The 17,259-nt window shown below is 40.3% G+C and overlaps 1 protein-coding gene across 1 annotated transcript in view; it reads right to left on the bottom strand.

The window, feature by feature from the left end:
- Positions 1-690: 690 nt before the first annotated feature.
- IMPAD1 (inositol monophosphatase domain containing 1) overlaps positions 691-17,259 on the bottom strand; it is a 31,816-nt gene continuing 15,247 nt past the window's right edge. Inside the window, exons 2-5 of the mRNA XM_030553133.1 lie at positions 7,479-7,638; positions 6,300-6,395; positions 3,555-3,716; positions 691-2,086 (exon numbers count right to left, since the gene is read on the bottom strand). Of these exons, the coding sequence (XP_030408993.1) occupies positions 1,809-2,086; positions 3,555-3,716; positions 6,300-6,395; positions 7,479-7,638 (696 nt within the window). The 3' untranslated portion in view covers positions 691-1,808. The remainder of the gene's footprint in view (positions 2,087-3,554; positions 3,717-6,299; positions 6,396-7,478; positions 7,639-17,259) is intronic.

Genomic DNA, 17,259 nt, shown 5'->3' on the forward strand with positions numbered 1-17,259 from the left:
TGTTCTTTAATTAGTAGTAAAAGAGCTCTCTTTTTAATCAGGCCCCAAGTAGTTTTAAAGTAGCCAGAACGAAAAAAAAACACAACAAAACCAAAACATTGTACTCCTGCAAAATAATCTTACTAAAGCCTTGCTAAATCATTGACTTTAGTTCTTCAGTGAAGTTTGCAGTGAAGTTTAATTGTCCAGAATAAATCTGCCCACTGAAAAGGAGCATATTTGTTTTATTTTGTAACATAAGGAAGTCATTGATGTATTAACCTCTTGATTTAAGAAGAACTATAAAGTTATTTTGTAGGCGGTGTCACTCTCCTTTTACCATATAGATGATTATTGGAGTGAAGATTAAAATTTTTACTAGGGGAATAGAACTGAGAAAAAAAAAATTGTGTTTAAATGAACCCTTTAGCTTCCTTGAGATGAGACACCCACAAGTACATTTTAACTTGCTTTATTAAATATTATTCTTCCATCTCTCTAAGACGACTCCCAGTTAGGCAGTTACGTTTTCAAAAGAGAAAGGCCCAAAGATTTTAGTGGTGCAGCTATTTGTTATCTGACCTCAAAGGGCTAGTGTTTTGCCCCATATGAACTGGGTTAAAACTCAGAAGTGGAATTAACTAAAAGTGTCCTGTTTCAAACTGAGGTACAGCAATGCTACAGGTCCCCAAAAATTTCCTAAGCCCATTCTGGGCTACAGGAAAATGTTGTAATTTAATGCAGAGCTAAATTCCATGGTGAACTTAAAAGGTGAACATGTGGCCACAGACTGTTCAGAATTAGAGTGCTTACAGCGAAGAAGGAAAGAGTATATCTTTTGAAGGGAATTCATACAAGACAACCTTTAAGAAACCAGCAAGTTAATTTTGGAATTCTAAAAAACTGCTAGTTTAAATCCATATTGTAAGCTAAACCACCTACTTACTGTTGCCAACAACACTGTTGTATGTGTTTGTCCAGTAATTTAGTGAACAAAATGACATTAAAAGGAAAGGAGGCTGCTTCTACAGGGACAAACATTGAACTAATCTCACATTAGAGAAAAATCTAGCATGCAACTTTAACATTGCAAACGGAAATCAAGGACGAGTCTGTTAAAAACCCATACAAGGAATCACATTTTCTTTTAAAAAGATATACAGAAATAATTACACTAATTAATAAACCACCAATATTCATGATTTTCTCATGTGAATTAAACTGGTTTAAGTTTTCAGAAAATATATCAGCAAACTAGTACAGAACATGTCTGATCATTCAAAAATACTGTTCTGTCAGAGGAACTGTTGAAAGCAGACACAAATGTGTATGCAACTTGTGCTTTTTATCCAAGGGAATATGGAACAAATGGTCATAGGTTTCCAGCTAGATGGATTACAGCGTTGTCAAGTGACTACATAAATCAATCCTTTCTTCTACCTGATTCAAGTTGGAGCAGCTACAATACTGTAACAACGATGTGTTCCAAGAATCCATATGAAAAGTACCACTTATAATAATCTAAGTACCCATCTGGATTTTCTTTTAGTTTGCCTATATTCACAAAATATATTCTGTATATGCACCTTGAGTATAACTGTATGGAAAAGTCTCAAAAGATAAAAGATGGCATGAGACAGTGCAGTCGCCTTCCTGATTCTGAATTTGTAACCACCACCAATGAAGAAGCCCAGTGCTATATGTAGTCCCCCAAAAAACACTGAGTGGCCTTAGCTCTCAGTGCCTAGACCCCAGCAGGCTCTTCGTACGCCTGTTTCCTTAGGCGGAACATATCGAGGCTGCAGAAACATTTGTGTACTCCTCAGCAGTTATGTTTGTTTATGTGATGCCTTCTCCAGATCTGGGAGTTTGTTAACCAACGCTTGATGATCCACATTGATACTGGCTAGGAGTCCCCCCTCGTTGCCATCTGAACCAGTATAACTGATTTCTTCACCAGTCAGGGTAGTCATGTGACCACCCAATGCTTTCAGCACGGCATTCCCGGCACATATATCCCATTTCTTGATGTATGTCACATGAATGTACACATCGGCTTTTTCTTGTTTCTTGTCAGGCACATCAAGGAGAGCTAAAACTTTATAGCCTAAAGATTAGAAAGGTAACACCAGTTAATGAAAATATCAACTTTCCTAATTCATCACAAAATAATGGCATTTATTAGCAATTACAAAAATGATTTTAACTGTGTCATGTTAGTTGAGAATGTAACGGTGAATACACCAGAAACCTTCACCTTCTGTTACACTTCCTGCAAGCTGCTGAAATTGAGATTTTTCCACTATGTAACACTTGAAACAAACAAACCCATTTTACTCATGATCATTTCCTTTTCCCTATCACCTGCTGGTTCATCAGATACCTAGATACATCAAGAGATGCATCAAAAGAATCAGACTGAGTATGCGTTTAATAAATGATAGCATTTCACTCTTGGGCTTGTTTCCTTTACCACAATTGTATCACTTATCTCCACTTTACTCTCAAATGCACCATTTTGTTAATTCTAGCTGGCATGCATATCAAACATATTTCCAATTCATAAAAATCTTTGCATGTAATCAGATTTCTTCATTTTATTGATTGACTTCATTCTTTTACAAAGCTCCCTACTTGCTCATTTCACATTACAGTTCATCCTCTTTATTCAAGCTAACTTTTGCCCCTTTTTATATGCTGCCAAATGGAATGGAATTGAATGGAATATCTGCTATATCACTTATAATTTCATCTTTCCTGCTAACCAGAACCAACTTCTTTAGACTCATTCTCTTACCCAGGACAGCTCATCAACATGAGATATTAAGAACTGCATCCTTTCTAAAAACAAACAAAAAACAGATATAACTGTCTATACAAAGTTGGAAGATGCCCTTTTGCGAAATTCAGAAATCACCTGCAAAATGCAGGTACTTGAAGAGGGTAATTACTTCACACTTCTGCTTCCCCTTCATATAGGCACATTCCGCCTATGCTATGAACCAATTTTGCCCAGACATTTAATATAAAAAACCCTCCAACCAATTTGTTTGCTTGTAGTTAGACCACTCCTGGAACTGACTATTAGATTCTTAAATGACTGAACTCCTTTTTCACAAAATTTTCATCTTGTACATCTGAAGCTATATTATCTTGTTATTGTTTTCTCAACACCAGTAAAATAGTGCAACTCCTCCTGTTTCTGTTCATGACTATCAGCCTTTTCTTAACATAGCAGCCAGTTTCACTCTGATCTTTTCTAATGTTCGGCATAGAGCAAAAGTCTCCCCAAAATGCTCCTCTCTCAATGTATCCAGTACTCTCTTTTCGTTTGTTTCATGTTGTGCCTAATACTTGGGTACTTTCTCCTTTTACTGCCAACTAACCAGTGCTTTTACTCACTCAGTCCCATCCCACAATCTCAAAGAAGTTTAAATTTGGGTTCTAGGTGCATGAAGTACAGTACTTCTGCTGCAAATTACTTGTTTTTGGTCACTTCTCCAGTTAATAACGATTTCCTTACTAAGTAATCCACAAGCAATAAAATGTCTGGAATGCTTAAAAAGGTAACAAACCTGCTCCACCTGCTGGGATGATCACAGTTTTATTTCCAAATGTTTGCCGTGCTACCTGCTCTACTCTTCCTGCATGAGAGCGGGACACAATAATTCTTGGAGTTCTCTCACTGTAGGAGGAACGCGCTTTTACATTTGACCCACCATCCACCATTGCCCATGCTACAAAAGAAACATACATTCCATTAGTGGGTTTTAGTGCATTTTAGAACACTATGTCTAGTTAGGTTCAACTGTAATCTTTCATAGTAAATAAAATATTGTAAAACTGGAAAAAATGTGATTGTAAAATTCAGAGGGAGAGTTGGGGGCACATGTAATGTAGATGATATTACCTGAAATTCCTTTAGCTCATTCTTTTAAATTGACTACATTTCAAATGGATTGTGAAACCTTACCTTTTATTTCCTTCCCATCAGTCAACAAAATACTGTCATTTTTCAGATCAAGAGAAGAATATGAACATGTTTATTTTCAGAAAACATTGATTGATTCAGGAGACTGAATTCAGGATGCATAGCCTGCCGCTTCTCGATCACTGGTTCAAAACCACCCCTTGATAGGCTGTGTCCAAAAGCCACTACAATTTGACATTTATTTGGTGATTTCAGCACAGTAGAGAGGCTGAGACTATGTGGGCAGAGACTGAACTAACCTGTAATCTTTAAATATGGTTCCTCCTTATTGATTTATATCTATATGGTAGAGCAGGATCATGACAGAACAAAGGGTTATGGCATTTCCAGTTTGGAAAGTTACTCTCCACAACCCCTAATCTGGAGTAATAGAACTAACTACATTTTTACTTTTAAAAAAAAAATCTTATTTGGATGCCATTCCTGAAGATTTCTCATGGGCTATCCTTGCAGATTCCATTTTCTAAAAAGAAAGAATGTGGCAAATTCCCAGTTACAATTACAGAATTTTTGTTGGAAAGAAAATCACCTCTTCAATAATAGGTGTGGCAGGTGCTTCGGAAAAAGCCAAGATACATCTAAATGTGAAAATAACGTGCTAATGATCAACAACTGGAATTAAAGTCAGCATTTAAAGAATGTAATACTTAGGAGGGGAAAGTCACAACAGTAAATATTCTAATAGGTAGAAAACCTAGTTCATTTGAACGAGCTTAGTTGCGGTGTTATTTGTCTGAGTTACTACGTAACTTCTCTTGACTCTAGAGGCCAGTATGGCCTAAGGGAAAAGGGGAACATGTTATCAGCCTCTGTTTTAACTATCCAGGAATATAAAACACATTTCCTTCAAATATACTCAACATTTAATTTGTTGCCTTTCCACAAGTTATTAACAATACCCTGTCCTTGGAATGTGTATGTTTAAACTCGCATCCATCCTCATCAGTGCTTCAACAGAGTCAAGAGATTCTGTATGCGAGTGTTGCATGTTTGGAATACAGTAACTCCTCACTTAGCATTTTTCAGGACCATAACTATAATACAACTTTAAGTGAGACAATGTTAAGTGAATTTACTTTCCCCATAAGAATTAATGTAAATGGAGGGCTAGGTTTCAGGGAAAATTTTTTTTGCCAGATAAAAAACTAATTTTGTATATATACACAAACACAATATATATACACATACATACATATACACACACACACACAGAGTATAAGTTTTAAACAAACAATTTAATACTGTACACAGCAATGATGATTGTGAAGGTTGGTTGAAGTGAAATCAGAGGGTAGAAAAGGGTGGGATATTTCCCAGGAAATGCCTTACTGCTAAATGATGAACTAGCACTTGGCTGAGCCCCCAAGGGTTAAACACACTGTTAATGTAGCCCCACACTCTACAAGGCAACTGGAATGGAGGGTGGGGAGATAGCATGGCAGAGACAAGCATTGCCCCCTTAAGTACACTAACCCCACTCTAAGTACACTGCCTTTTTAAGTAGATCAGCAAATTGAAACAGCAGCTGCTGTCAGCAAGCTCCCTCTGTCCTGAGTCCTGTTGTGTCCCCTCCTTGCTCTGTGGAGATAAGGTGCAGGAGCGGGGGGGAGGTGACATTAGCACCCCTCTTGGGAGCAGTCGTATGGACTTCAATGAAACTGTGTGAACAAGGGGCTACTCAGTATAAGGGTGATAGAACAGAGACGTATCTATACAGTGTTATTTTCTTTAGAGATTGTTCTTCATGCAATGGTCCCCAACCTTTTCGTCTGGCGGGCACCAGATGAAGAACTGTGGCGGCGGTAGAGCATCCGCCGAAATGCCGCCGAATTTCTGCAGCATTTCGGCGGCGATGCCTCTCGATGATGCCACTTGCTGCCGACAAGCGACGTCATCGAGAGGCGTTGCTGCCGAAATGCCGCAGAAATTCGGCGGCGTTTCGGTGGACGCTCGACCACTGGCCAGGAAGCGGGCGCATTTAGATGCCCCCGCGGGTGCCATGGTGCCCATGGGCACTGCATTGGGGACCCCTGTCTTAATGTTTCAGTGAAAGAGCTTCATCAACAACTGTATTTTTGGTTTATGTTTCTTCCACATACCGTTCTTCTGCCCCACAAAGATCACTTTTTCCTGTCTTTTGTGGGTGCCCCAATCTTAAGGATTTTGGACATTACCATAATATAAATAAGTAATATCGACACATTTTTGTTCTCCTGTATTAAGTATTATTGTAACCATTTATAACTACAGATTCTCCCTCAAATGTAAAACTTTAACTCTACATCAGTGAAAATGGCAGAAACAAAAAATGAGAGACGCATACTGATACCTGTATATGCTGAGAAGGGCTTGTGTATTACTCCTATTACTGGTTCACCATTCACAGCCACACACACCATAGTTGTGACATATTGTCGAAGATCCTCTAAGGGTTGAGGGGGAAGGGCCGGGAAATCAGACAAATTAAGTAGCTCAACATCACATAGGTTAAAAGCATCAAAAAAAAAAAAAAAACCCCAAACCCCTGACTTTATAGACTTACATATATTGACACAATAGCCTGAACAGCATTAGTAAATTAACAGATTGTACTGAGATCTTATCCTTCAAGCTTTATAACAGCCTGCATTTTAAATTCAATCCTTTAAAAAGATATGGCCTTCTTCTATCTTGATTTAAGTCATTTGACAGTTACCAAAATATTAAAGAGTATAAAGAGTAACCCACCTCCCCCCCACTCCAGTTTCCTCATACTTTCTATTGTTCAGTAGATGTGCACTCTGCTCCTACTGAACCCAGTTCTGCCACCTGGTCATTAAGCAAAAGATTCTTATATGAAGGTGGCAGATTTGGGCAGAACAAATTCCTCCCATTCTCCACCTCATTTTACATTCTGTTTACGTTAGAGCTGAATGTTCTTCCTAGGTTTTGAATTTTCATATATGATTACCATCATACCAGTGCAATATTGTCAAGGAAAAGAACCACTGGTTTAGTTTTGCTGTAATTACTTACCCATGTTTATATTGGTTAGGTTTTTAACTGTACTATATTGTATTTTAAATAGTCTGTGCAGCATCATGAGTCTTTTGGAGAAGGGGAAGATTTACAATTATGTGATGCATTTTAACTTCATGTCCATTTCTTAATTCAAGCCCAGAAACAAGTATGAGCAGACAATTCAACTGGAATTTAAAGTAATTTGTTTAGAATATAGCATCACTGGCTATTCAAGCATAAAAAATAGGTATTAACCAACTGCACCCATAAGTGACAAATATCATCAGATGAATTTTAGTGTCATCTAGCTCGAGAGTCAACACAGAACTAAGCTTTGAAAACAGCTGTGGCCAAGATATTTACCTGAGATCTCATTTTTAAGAGTAGTTCAGCAAAATCACAACATCTCTAACAAACAACTCTTATATAAAGTTTCTCTTGAAAATACATTATATTTTGTCTACTAAGTAAATATTTAGCTCAATTTAAAAAAAAACAGAACAGTTACCTGTGTATTCATGTGTGGCGTCTAATGGATCGATCCAGACTGTCACACTTTCTGCTGGAACCTCTTTAGGCTGTATTTTTTCCTTTATGTCTTCAGGAATACTGCGATCCCAGAAAATTATCTCCTTATCAGGTGCATCGACATGTTCTTCAGTATTTATCTACGTTAAAAATTATATAAATAGACACATTAACCCAAAGTGTTATACTGGGATGATCTATCAAATATTTGTGCACATAATGGAAATTAACAGCATTCCCTTTCTCCTTGAGGAATTTCATTTCTAACTCAATATGGGTGGGAGAGGGGAGGAGAGGGAAGAAATCCCAAAACATTTAATGAGTTTGGAGACCAAATCATACCTCTGAACCTTCAGATCTGACCAGGTGCAACACAGAAATTGTGACAAGTGACCAAAATGTTGAACTCCTGTATTTTGCTGCAAGCTATCCATATTTCCAGATCATAGTGTTTAACTATAAACCCTGCTATTAAGGATATTTTCCTCACTGTGTGAATTAAATAACCACTTTTAAAAATGTAAACTTCAGCCACTTCAGTAACATTCCTGATTGACTTTGAAGGAAGCCACTCCTCACAAAAAACGGTCTTCTGCTATACAAATCTCTCGCTTCCCTTCAGCTATCTAAAGGTGGCGAACAGCCATTCACGAGCAGCCTATCAATTATTTCCTTACATAAAAAAGGCAACTTAATTGCAACCTACAAATTCAAAACTATCATATATATTCAATCATAAGCTTGTTCGTTTATAAGCTGACCCCCTCCTAAGATGGATAAGTAAAAATGGAAAATATTTATAACCCGTTCATAAGCCAATCCTATAATTCAGGGGTCAGCACACTTTGGCTCCCAGGCCATCAGGATAAGCCGCTGGTGGGCCAAGATGGTTTGTTTACCTTGAGCATCTGGCATGGAGGTAAACCTAAGTAAACAAAGTGTCCCAGCATGCTAGCTGCTTATCTTGACAGGCTGGGACAGCAACTGGCGGGGAAATTTTTTTTGGTGGGGGAGGAGAGAAGCTGGGAGTCAGAGAAGTAACCCCTGTGACCACACCCCACATGACCCCACCTCTAGCCTGGGATCCCCACACTCTTCCCTTCCCATCCCTTCCCACCTTATCTGGGGAGGGCCAGGGAAGGATGTTTCTGACCTGGCTGGAGCTGCTCCACAGTCCAGCCTGCATAAATCATTACAAGAATCTCACATGGGTTCATTTCCCTGGTCTGGGCTATTCCTTAACAACAGTTCATTAAGTATTTTTTTGCATCACCCACTCTCCTCCCAAATGTGCTTGAATATTAGCCAGTTGTCCATGAAAGGTGCATTAAATAAGACATTCTTCCCAGTTTGGGAAGCAAAACTACAGCTATACCCTATGAAGTCTTTCAATTATACTGAAAATTGAAGATACAAAAATAATTATAATTAAGTATGTGAATAGTCAAATCCTTTTGGCTGATTTTTAAGGAAATACATTTTTATAGTTTAAAAGATAGCAACTGCAGCTAATGGAAAACGCAATATTTCTAAGGACGAAACGGTTTCCTTCTTCCAAACACAATGAGCGCATCATACAATGCTAAACTTTGAAAAAGAGTAAGAAATTCATTGAAAGTGATAAAATTAAGTTCACAATAAGTTAATTCCATAAACAACCAAATTATAGGAACTAAAGTAGGAGAATTTAAAAAAAAATCCTAAAAGTTATCTATCTACATATGAAGTGTAAATAACAGATGGAGGTATGTAAGCACTCCCAATACAAATACCACTATTATTTCATTAAACTGCAGATTAACTCAGTCAAATACTGTCTGCTTGTAATTTAAAGGTAGCCTTTACCAATTAGGCATATGTGCAGAAATTAGGCTTAATACTTTCACTACAATTCACCCTTTACAGGAACTGCAGAGGATTTATTAAGATTTTACGGTCAACATTTTAAAGCCCCTGTTGAAACTACAAAACCAACAAGAATGCCAACTTTGGGCCACTAACAGAAGGTCAGCCAACAAGATCAGTGGACTAACACCTAAAGCTAGACGGAATGCGCTCAGAACAGTCAGAAGATTCTCTTATTATGCTAGAACTGCTTAGCCACAAGAAGTTGCTTTCTCACTTCTCTGTGTGTGTGGGGAGTTTGTGGGGGAGGAGGAAGACAGTTTACCTGGAATAAAAGCAGACAGAGGCAGAAATAAATAAATATATAGCATGGGTTCATAAAGCCTCTCAGTTGAGGGAATCCTGGTACTTTATGGATCGACTGAGATTACTGATGTTTTCTTCCAGATTAGCAGCCATGAGGGTCATAATGCAAGACCCATTCAGAGCTCTCCCTGAGCACACAATCTCAGTGCCAAGCTCCTTAAAACTCAGAGAGGGATGGTACACTTATCCTCTCACTCACCAACCCTGATCTGCTCTCATGACGGTAGCTTATTCCACTCCCATATATGATGAAGTAGATAAACTCTTGCAGTGATAAGAAAACTGTTTCTAAGCAAAGGCAGGACCTCAATCATGTTTAATCTCCGTTTGGTTCTAATTAATATAAATCTTATTTCCCCACCTTTCTTCACAGGGTACCTCAAGTGTAACAGTCTTTGTTTGCTGTCACCTGGACTCTTCTTGTGCTAAATTTCCTGCAGGTCAGTATCCTATGTAAAATAATTAAGAGCTGCTGTTCACTTCTTAGTAACAAGTGTCCCCATCACAAAAGAGTCACCACTCTAGCTGCCACTTCTCTGCATGTTTCGCAGATAGACAGAATTGATGGGCATAGAGAGTTAATCACCACCTTCTTTCTTAAAGGCAACCTATCAGATCAGATTTGATGCACATGGGCAAAACAGCATGCAGAAGCTTGCATTATTCTGTGCTGTTCCTCATTTATGGACAGAGGAATTCAGTCTCAAAAGGTCTCATATCTGGAAATTTAAAATAAAAATACCAACTGAAATACTTTTAAATACATTTGAAAAGATAATCACAGACAACACTGCACCATGACGTTAAGGGCCTGAATTAATATAGTTTCTTTAGTGAGCTTTAAATGGGAGATTCACTTCAGTGCAGGGGGCCTGCATAAAGCCCAAGACAATATCTGTCAGTGGAACTTTGGGTTTATGTCTTAGCTCACTGTTCTACTTAGCTACTTGCTGGAGATTGCCAAACAAGGAAACAGTGTCACAAAAGTACTAAAACAATGCAATTGCCCAAATCATATAACTCATAATTCTATAATGATTGCATTCCCTTTCACATGAGGCCCAGGACTGCAAAAGTAGGGGTGGCCTACAGCTAAGGTTTGAGGTATACTGGAGGAAGTGATGCCAGCGAATACACCGAAAAAGGGCAGCGGCCCTGTGGAAAAAATGTATGGTTGCTAATTATATGATCACATACTAACAAAATGCATAAACACAAAGAGGCAGAACTAGCAACTGTTAGTCCGCCAGTTTCTAAGTTTTGAGTGCGGCAACTTTACAACCTAAATAACCCTCTTTTAATGCAGTGTTTGTATGTCATCATATGTTTTATGCTTTAGGACAGTAAGCCCTTTGTGACATACCATGCCTTCATGTCTGAAATAGCAACCAGTCCCAGGGAGCACCAGTCCTGAGAAGTATCTAAAGGCCCCACAGTAATACAAATACTAAAGAATAACCCTCATTAAAAAGGTGATCAGGCTTATTGCAGATATAATAAAATTAATGCTACTCCTTGCTCCTATTTAACTTTGCTACTGTAACTGATGTGAATTTAACCAGCTGACATCAAACAATACTTGAATAAACTGGATTTTTTTCCCCATTCTGCATAGAATGGAGCCTCACTGTATTTTTTTTCCCTAAGAGAAAAAAAACCAAAAAGGTACAACATTTTCTATGGTTTCCTCCCTGCAGATTTCAAGTGCTTTTATTTATAATCAGGTGTCAGAAATCCAAGACTTTTTACATGTTTATTCAAATCCCGTAACTAGGAAGCATAACTCTTTTCTATGGATAACGAGGTCAACAAGAAACTCTGCTTTAAGTACTGACTGTTAACATTACAAAGAAGAAAAGCATGTAAAGTAGTGTAGTGCAAGGTAGACGTACTGCTGGGAATACAGTGGCTCATTAGTTATTGTCTACTTTGATCAAACAAAACAACACTATTTCCTACTATCTAATTACGCTATTTTTGAACACTGGAAAATGACAATAATGCTGAAAACGTAATAAAGTTTCTGCTCTTTAAATAAACTGTGTCTGAGGCTATGTCTACACTAATCCGTTAAGTGGCATAGCTGCAGGTGCACCACTGTAGCGCTTAAGTGTAGACATTCACTACAGCAATGTGAGAAGGTTCTCCCACTGCTGCAGTTAAGCCACCTCCCCAAGAGGTGGTAGCTAGGTTGATGGAAGAATCTTATATCAACCTAGTATTGTCTACAATGGAGGTTAGGTTGGCATAGATGCATCTCTCATGGGTATGGACTTTTCACACCCCGAGAGATGTAGCTTGCCAGTGTAAGTTTTCAGTGTACCAAACCTGATTTAAGTCCCTATTCCTGCAAAGAAAAGCATTCCTGGACCCATGCAGGGACACACTGACTTTAAAAGAGCTTCACATAGGGGTTGGCTCAAATGCTTCTCTTTGCAGGATTGAAGCCTTAGAGACTAAAACCAAAATAGCGCATACTTGACTTACGCCTGGTAGTGAATGCCTTATTTAAAAAAAAAAAAAATTCTTGCAAACAGTATCTTTGAGTTTTGTTTTCATAAGTGTTAACCAACATCAATTAATCTTAACATTTTAGTTTTATGATCACAATCCATCTATTAATAATGCTGAGAATTACTATTTCGGGTTAATGAAGGAAGTGTAAATCCACATAAAATAAAGTTAGGTTTTTTCATGGTTAACTGAATAAGTGAACCATCACTATCCATATGAAGAACCCACGCACAAGAGTTACTTGTTAGCTACAGAAGAGAAAAATGTGGTGCAGAGAATCATTATCCAAATAGTCAAATCTTCTGCTTCTGGAAAGAACTGTTTCCAGTAGAAATATCAAAATGGCATTTTCACGTTTTCTTTGAGACTACTATAAAAACAGATCTCAAAAATTATTTGCATTAAAGGTATATAATTTTGGTATATCAATATTTCTTGCCTCGCTGCAAAATCTGGTCCTTTGTAACTGACAAGGAGATATCGCAGCAAGGGATGCCACAAATACACAGGCACTTGCATAACATTACTCATGCAAGAAGTTATTGTGTGCCTGAATGTTTCCACAGCTGTAGTGTGTGTCTATTTCTTTGCCACTGTAGCAGTTTAAGGCCACGTCCACACTACAGAGTAAAATTGAAATTAATAAAATCGATTTTATAAAACAGGTTTTATAAAATCGATTTTACGCGTCCACACTAGGGCACATTACTTCGGTGGTGTGCATCCATGGTCCCAGGCTACCATCGATTTCCGGAGCAGTGCACTCTGGGTAGCTCAGTAAAAGAATGAGACCAATAATTTCAATTTCCGTCCACACTAAACCTAAATCGATATAGTAATATCGATTTTAGGGTTACTCTCTCGTTGAGGAGTACAGAAATCGATTTTAAGTCCCCTTAAAATCGATTTTAAGTGCCTTGTAGTGTGGAGGGTACAGAGTTAAATCGATTTAACGCTGTAGTGTGGACCAGGCCTAAGTGTTAACATACTCTCATGTCACAGTTTCTTTAAAGAACAGAAACCTTCATTACCTTTTCAGTATTACTGTAATTTTCCAGTCGGAACATCTTTCAAAGTCTCCAGAAAAATATTACTCCTAACTTATTTTGAGCATATTAATTTAAAAACAAATTGGTTTCACCAGTCAAAAGTTGCTGGCATTACAAAGTGGGGTTTATAATGGAAATTTAGATTACCTTTAGCTCAGAGGGTAATAGCAACCAATGCTTCCATAACAAAAGACATTTTTGTTTTTAAACAAATAAAAAAACAGGTTCAGTCTCCTGTGACAACTTAAGTCCTACTATTGCTTCTGCCTTTCACACACCACCACCACAAAAAACCAATGCTAAGGAACATGACATAATATTTTACAAAGAGATCTACCTTGTTGGGTTGAAGATCAGTGGAGCTATGACAGCTTTCACCAGCTGAGATCTACACCCACATATTGTGTGTCACCTTTTGCACAGACTGTACAGAGTGTTCACCTCTCTTAGTTGTAATTATATATCATATGCTAAACAGGGTTAACAGTATAAAGAATTATTTTAATGTTTCATCTTGTACATACAAGCTTTCCTCAATTTAATTTTAAGAGCTGTAAAGAGGCAGAGAAGGAAAGCATATCAATTTACTTTTAAAGTGAACATGCTGGGATGATTCAAGCATTAATACTGCTAATCAAAATGCCTCAAGTTTTTGCACTCATAACTGGAGACTAACTTCAGTTCTTTTTTAAAGTTGTATCAAGCTGAGATCCAGCATCATCATCTATCATGAATTCCCTCATCAAGGGCTGATCCTGTACATCTCATTCTGGAGTGGGTGGAAAAGAAAGTGGCGGGAACTGCGTGTGTGTGAGAGGTATGTCTACACTATGGGATTATTCCGATTTTACATAAAACTGTTTTTGTAAAACAGAGTGTATAAAGTGAGTGCACGCGGCCACACTACGCACTTAATTCGGCGGTGTGCATCCATGTACCGAGGCTAGCATCGATTCGGACCGGGCATTGCACAGTGGGTAGCTATCCCGTAGCTATCCCATAGTTCCTGCAGTCTAACCCGCCCATTGGAATTCTCGGTTGAGATCCCAATGATGGGTGGAAAAACAGTGTCGCAGGTGATTCTGGGTAAATGTCGTCACCCATTCCTTCCTCCGTGAAAGCAATGGCAGATAATCATTTCGCGCCCTTTTTCCCTGGATTGCCCTGGCAGACGCCATAGCACGGCAACCATGGAGCCCGTTTTGCCTTTTGTCACTGTCACCATATGTCTACGGGATGCCGCTGACAGAGCGGGGTACTGCAGTGCACAGCAGCATTCATTTGCCTTGCAAGATAGCAGAGACAGTTACCAGTCGTTCTGTACCGTCTGCTGTGTCCTTGTTAAATTGGCGATGAGATGACGGTTATCAGTCGTTCTGTATCATCTGCTTCTGTCATGGGTGTACCAATGCAAAAACATTACGGCCGGCAGACGCGTAAGCTCCACTGGAACACGAGAGCTGAGAGAGGCTTCGAGGTGATCAGGCTCGGTTACGGGTGCACTCAGGGTGCAAGTGACTCAGGTGCATTCTCCTCTCTGCCTGCCAAACTGTGGGCAGGACAGATATACCCAAAGTGACGCCTCCCCCCAAGATCTAGTGAAGAAATCGCTGACAGCTATATGGGGCTTCTCGTCTACCAAATAAGGTAAATTAACTATAGATAGGGTTTCGCGAGTTCCCCGAAGAGCGGGGGATATTTGGTTGCAAGCTGTTTGCAAAATATCTGTAAAGTATCTGTAAAGTTGCAACAGAGCAGTCAAACTTCAGCCTTAGCCTTACTGGAATGGTCAACCCTCAGCCTTTACTGGCAAAGACAATAACAGGAAACAGCTCAGTGTACGTGCTGGCTTTGCATCTAAGCATGGAGGCCAGGGCAGACATGCAGAAGCAGGTGGTGTTACAACATGCCCCCGTGCCCTGGCCGAATGCCCGTGGTTAGGGTGCCTAAACCCCCGACTCGGAGTCCGACTCTTCGCCTTCCCCTACGAGAGGCGAGTTTCGGGGACGGAGGCCATGTAGGCCGAACCAACGGTGCGACGGATGCAAGCTTTGATACAGGCACATCTGAGACATAGCAAGACACTCCAACCAAAGAGAAACAAAAAGGGACTGAAATAGGATTTAAATTGGCCTAAGCCAAGCCAATCGAGCCAGACCAAAACCGAAGGTCTCACGAGACTCCCTGACAGTGGAGCTCAGCGTCTGCAGGTCTTTAATAATAGAACTTAAGTTGAGAGAAACAGAACAAAGAAATACAACACTTATCCTTAAAAGTTGGATACACTTCAGCGAATTTTTCACAAAAGTCGGGAGCTTTTAACAAATATTGAAAAACCTTGGGCCGTAGTATTAGATAAAGTTTCTATGGCCAAGGACTGAAACAAAACTTGATCACGTAAAACCATATAACCGATGGGGTTAAAGGTAACTACAGAGGTGGTAAGGGATGAAACGGCTTTTAAACCGAGTCCACACCCCGAGGGACCGGCGGACACGACCGGGATGGGAGCCAGGGGCTTTTACATAGACTCCGCCCCCCGACAAATAAAGAGTGCCGATGGTACAAATTCCCGTGGGTTGGGGGGAAGGACCGCAAAGGACACATTTCACAGATCCAAAAGTGACCCGGCCTTAGAGGTGGGAAAAAGTTAGCACACTGGCCCTGGGCCCGGTGCTGTCCCGTGCCGTGGGTGTGGAGATAGTGTCACCTAAGGAGGAATCGAAATCCTCGGAGCTGAGGGAGGTTAATACCGGGGTAGAACAATTTACGGGGGGGGGGGAAGGACGGAGGAGCAAAAAGGGCAGTTTGATTGGGAAAAATCCATCGGGTACAATTGGGATAGGCTCCTACCCACGTGGGATAGAAGTCTGGGTATTACCAGGAAAGATCCAACATGAGGGGACACGGAAGCACTAACTTTGACTGGGAAAGGGAAGGGATTGCGATCAGAGGTATTGAGATAGGGAAAACATGTGCAGGCCACTGTTGGGAACATTATTCCACAACGAGTTATGGGCCCACTGCACAAAGGGGGAAGAACAATTTACAGTGGTCAAGTTAAACAAAGTAAAATTATACACAACGGGTACAAACACGAAGGGGGTGGGGGAAGAGGGTGACAATGGTGCAGAGCAGACGAGGCAATTTTGCGAGGAGATCTTGGAGATGTTTGGATTTCCTCCGAGCTCCTGGATCCAATAGGCTGCAAACCACGTTTGAAGACCCCCGGGGCCCAGGGGGTTCGGGGTAGCCACACATCACGGTCCGCGACTGCCACGGTTAGCTAATAAAAGACATAAGCGAAAAAGAGAGGGCCTTAACCGGCCACTAGGTTAATCCAATGATTACTTGGAACGCTTACTGAGCCAATTGTGGTGAACTAGGAGTTTATCGGCCTGTTCATTGCTGACCACATAGGTGTTGGGATATTTTCCGGCCTTGAGTACAACTGCTTTGTAGGGCTTACGCTGACCGGAAGCCTGGGGCTCCGTTACCCAAACGGGCTGCTCTGGTTTAAACACGGGGACCCAGGGTTCTCTTTGAAGGGGTGCGATGTGAGGCCACCTGGAGTAGCCGTCGTTAAGGGCAATGAGAACCTGGGGTAGGAACGTGCTCCAGTTTTTAAAGTCATCATTGGGATTGGCCGTGCGCAACATGGTTTTAAGAACTGCGATTTTGCGCTCCACTACGCCATTGCTTTCTGGGTGATACTTGGTGTGAATGTGGAGAGAAGCTCCCCACCGAGAGAGCCGTTCAATGTTTGCTGGTGAACGGAGGCCCCCGTCTGCCTGAACCTCCGTGGGTGTGCCCCAGGCGGCGGCCGTTAGTCTTAAGGCCCCAGCGACAGTGGCGGCGGTAGTTTTATTAAGGGGGACACAGTAGGTTTGTCGTGATCCCAAATCTACTATAACCAGGGCTTTCGGATGCCGACAGCGCCTGGTAATGGCCCCATAAGGTCAATTTGCCATGTACTACCAGGAGCGA

This window comes from Gopherus evgoodei, chromosome 2, assembly GCF_007399415.2.
Source record: "Gopherus evgoodei ecotype Sinaloan lineage chromosome 2, rGopEvg1_v1.p, whole genome shotgun sequence".
Classification (NCBI taxonomy): domain Eukaryota; kingdom Metazoa; phylum Chordata; order Testudines; family Testudinidae; genus Gopherus; species Gopherus evgoodei.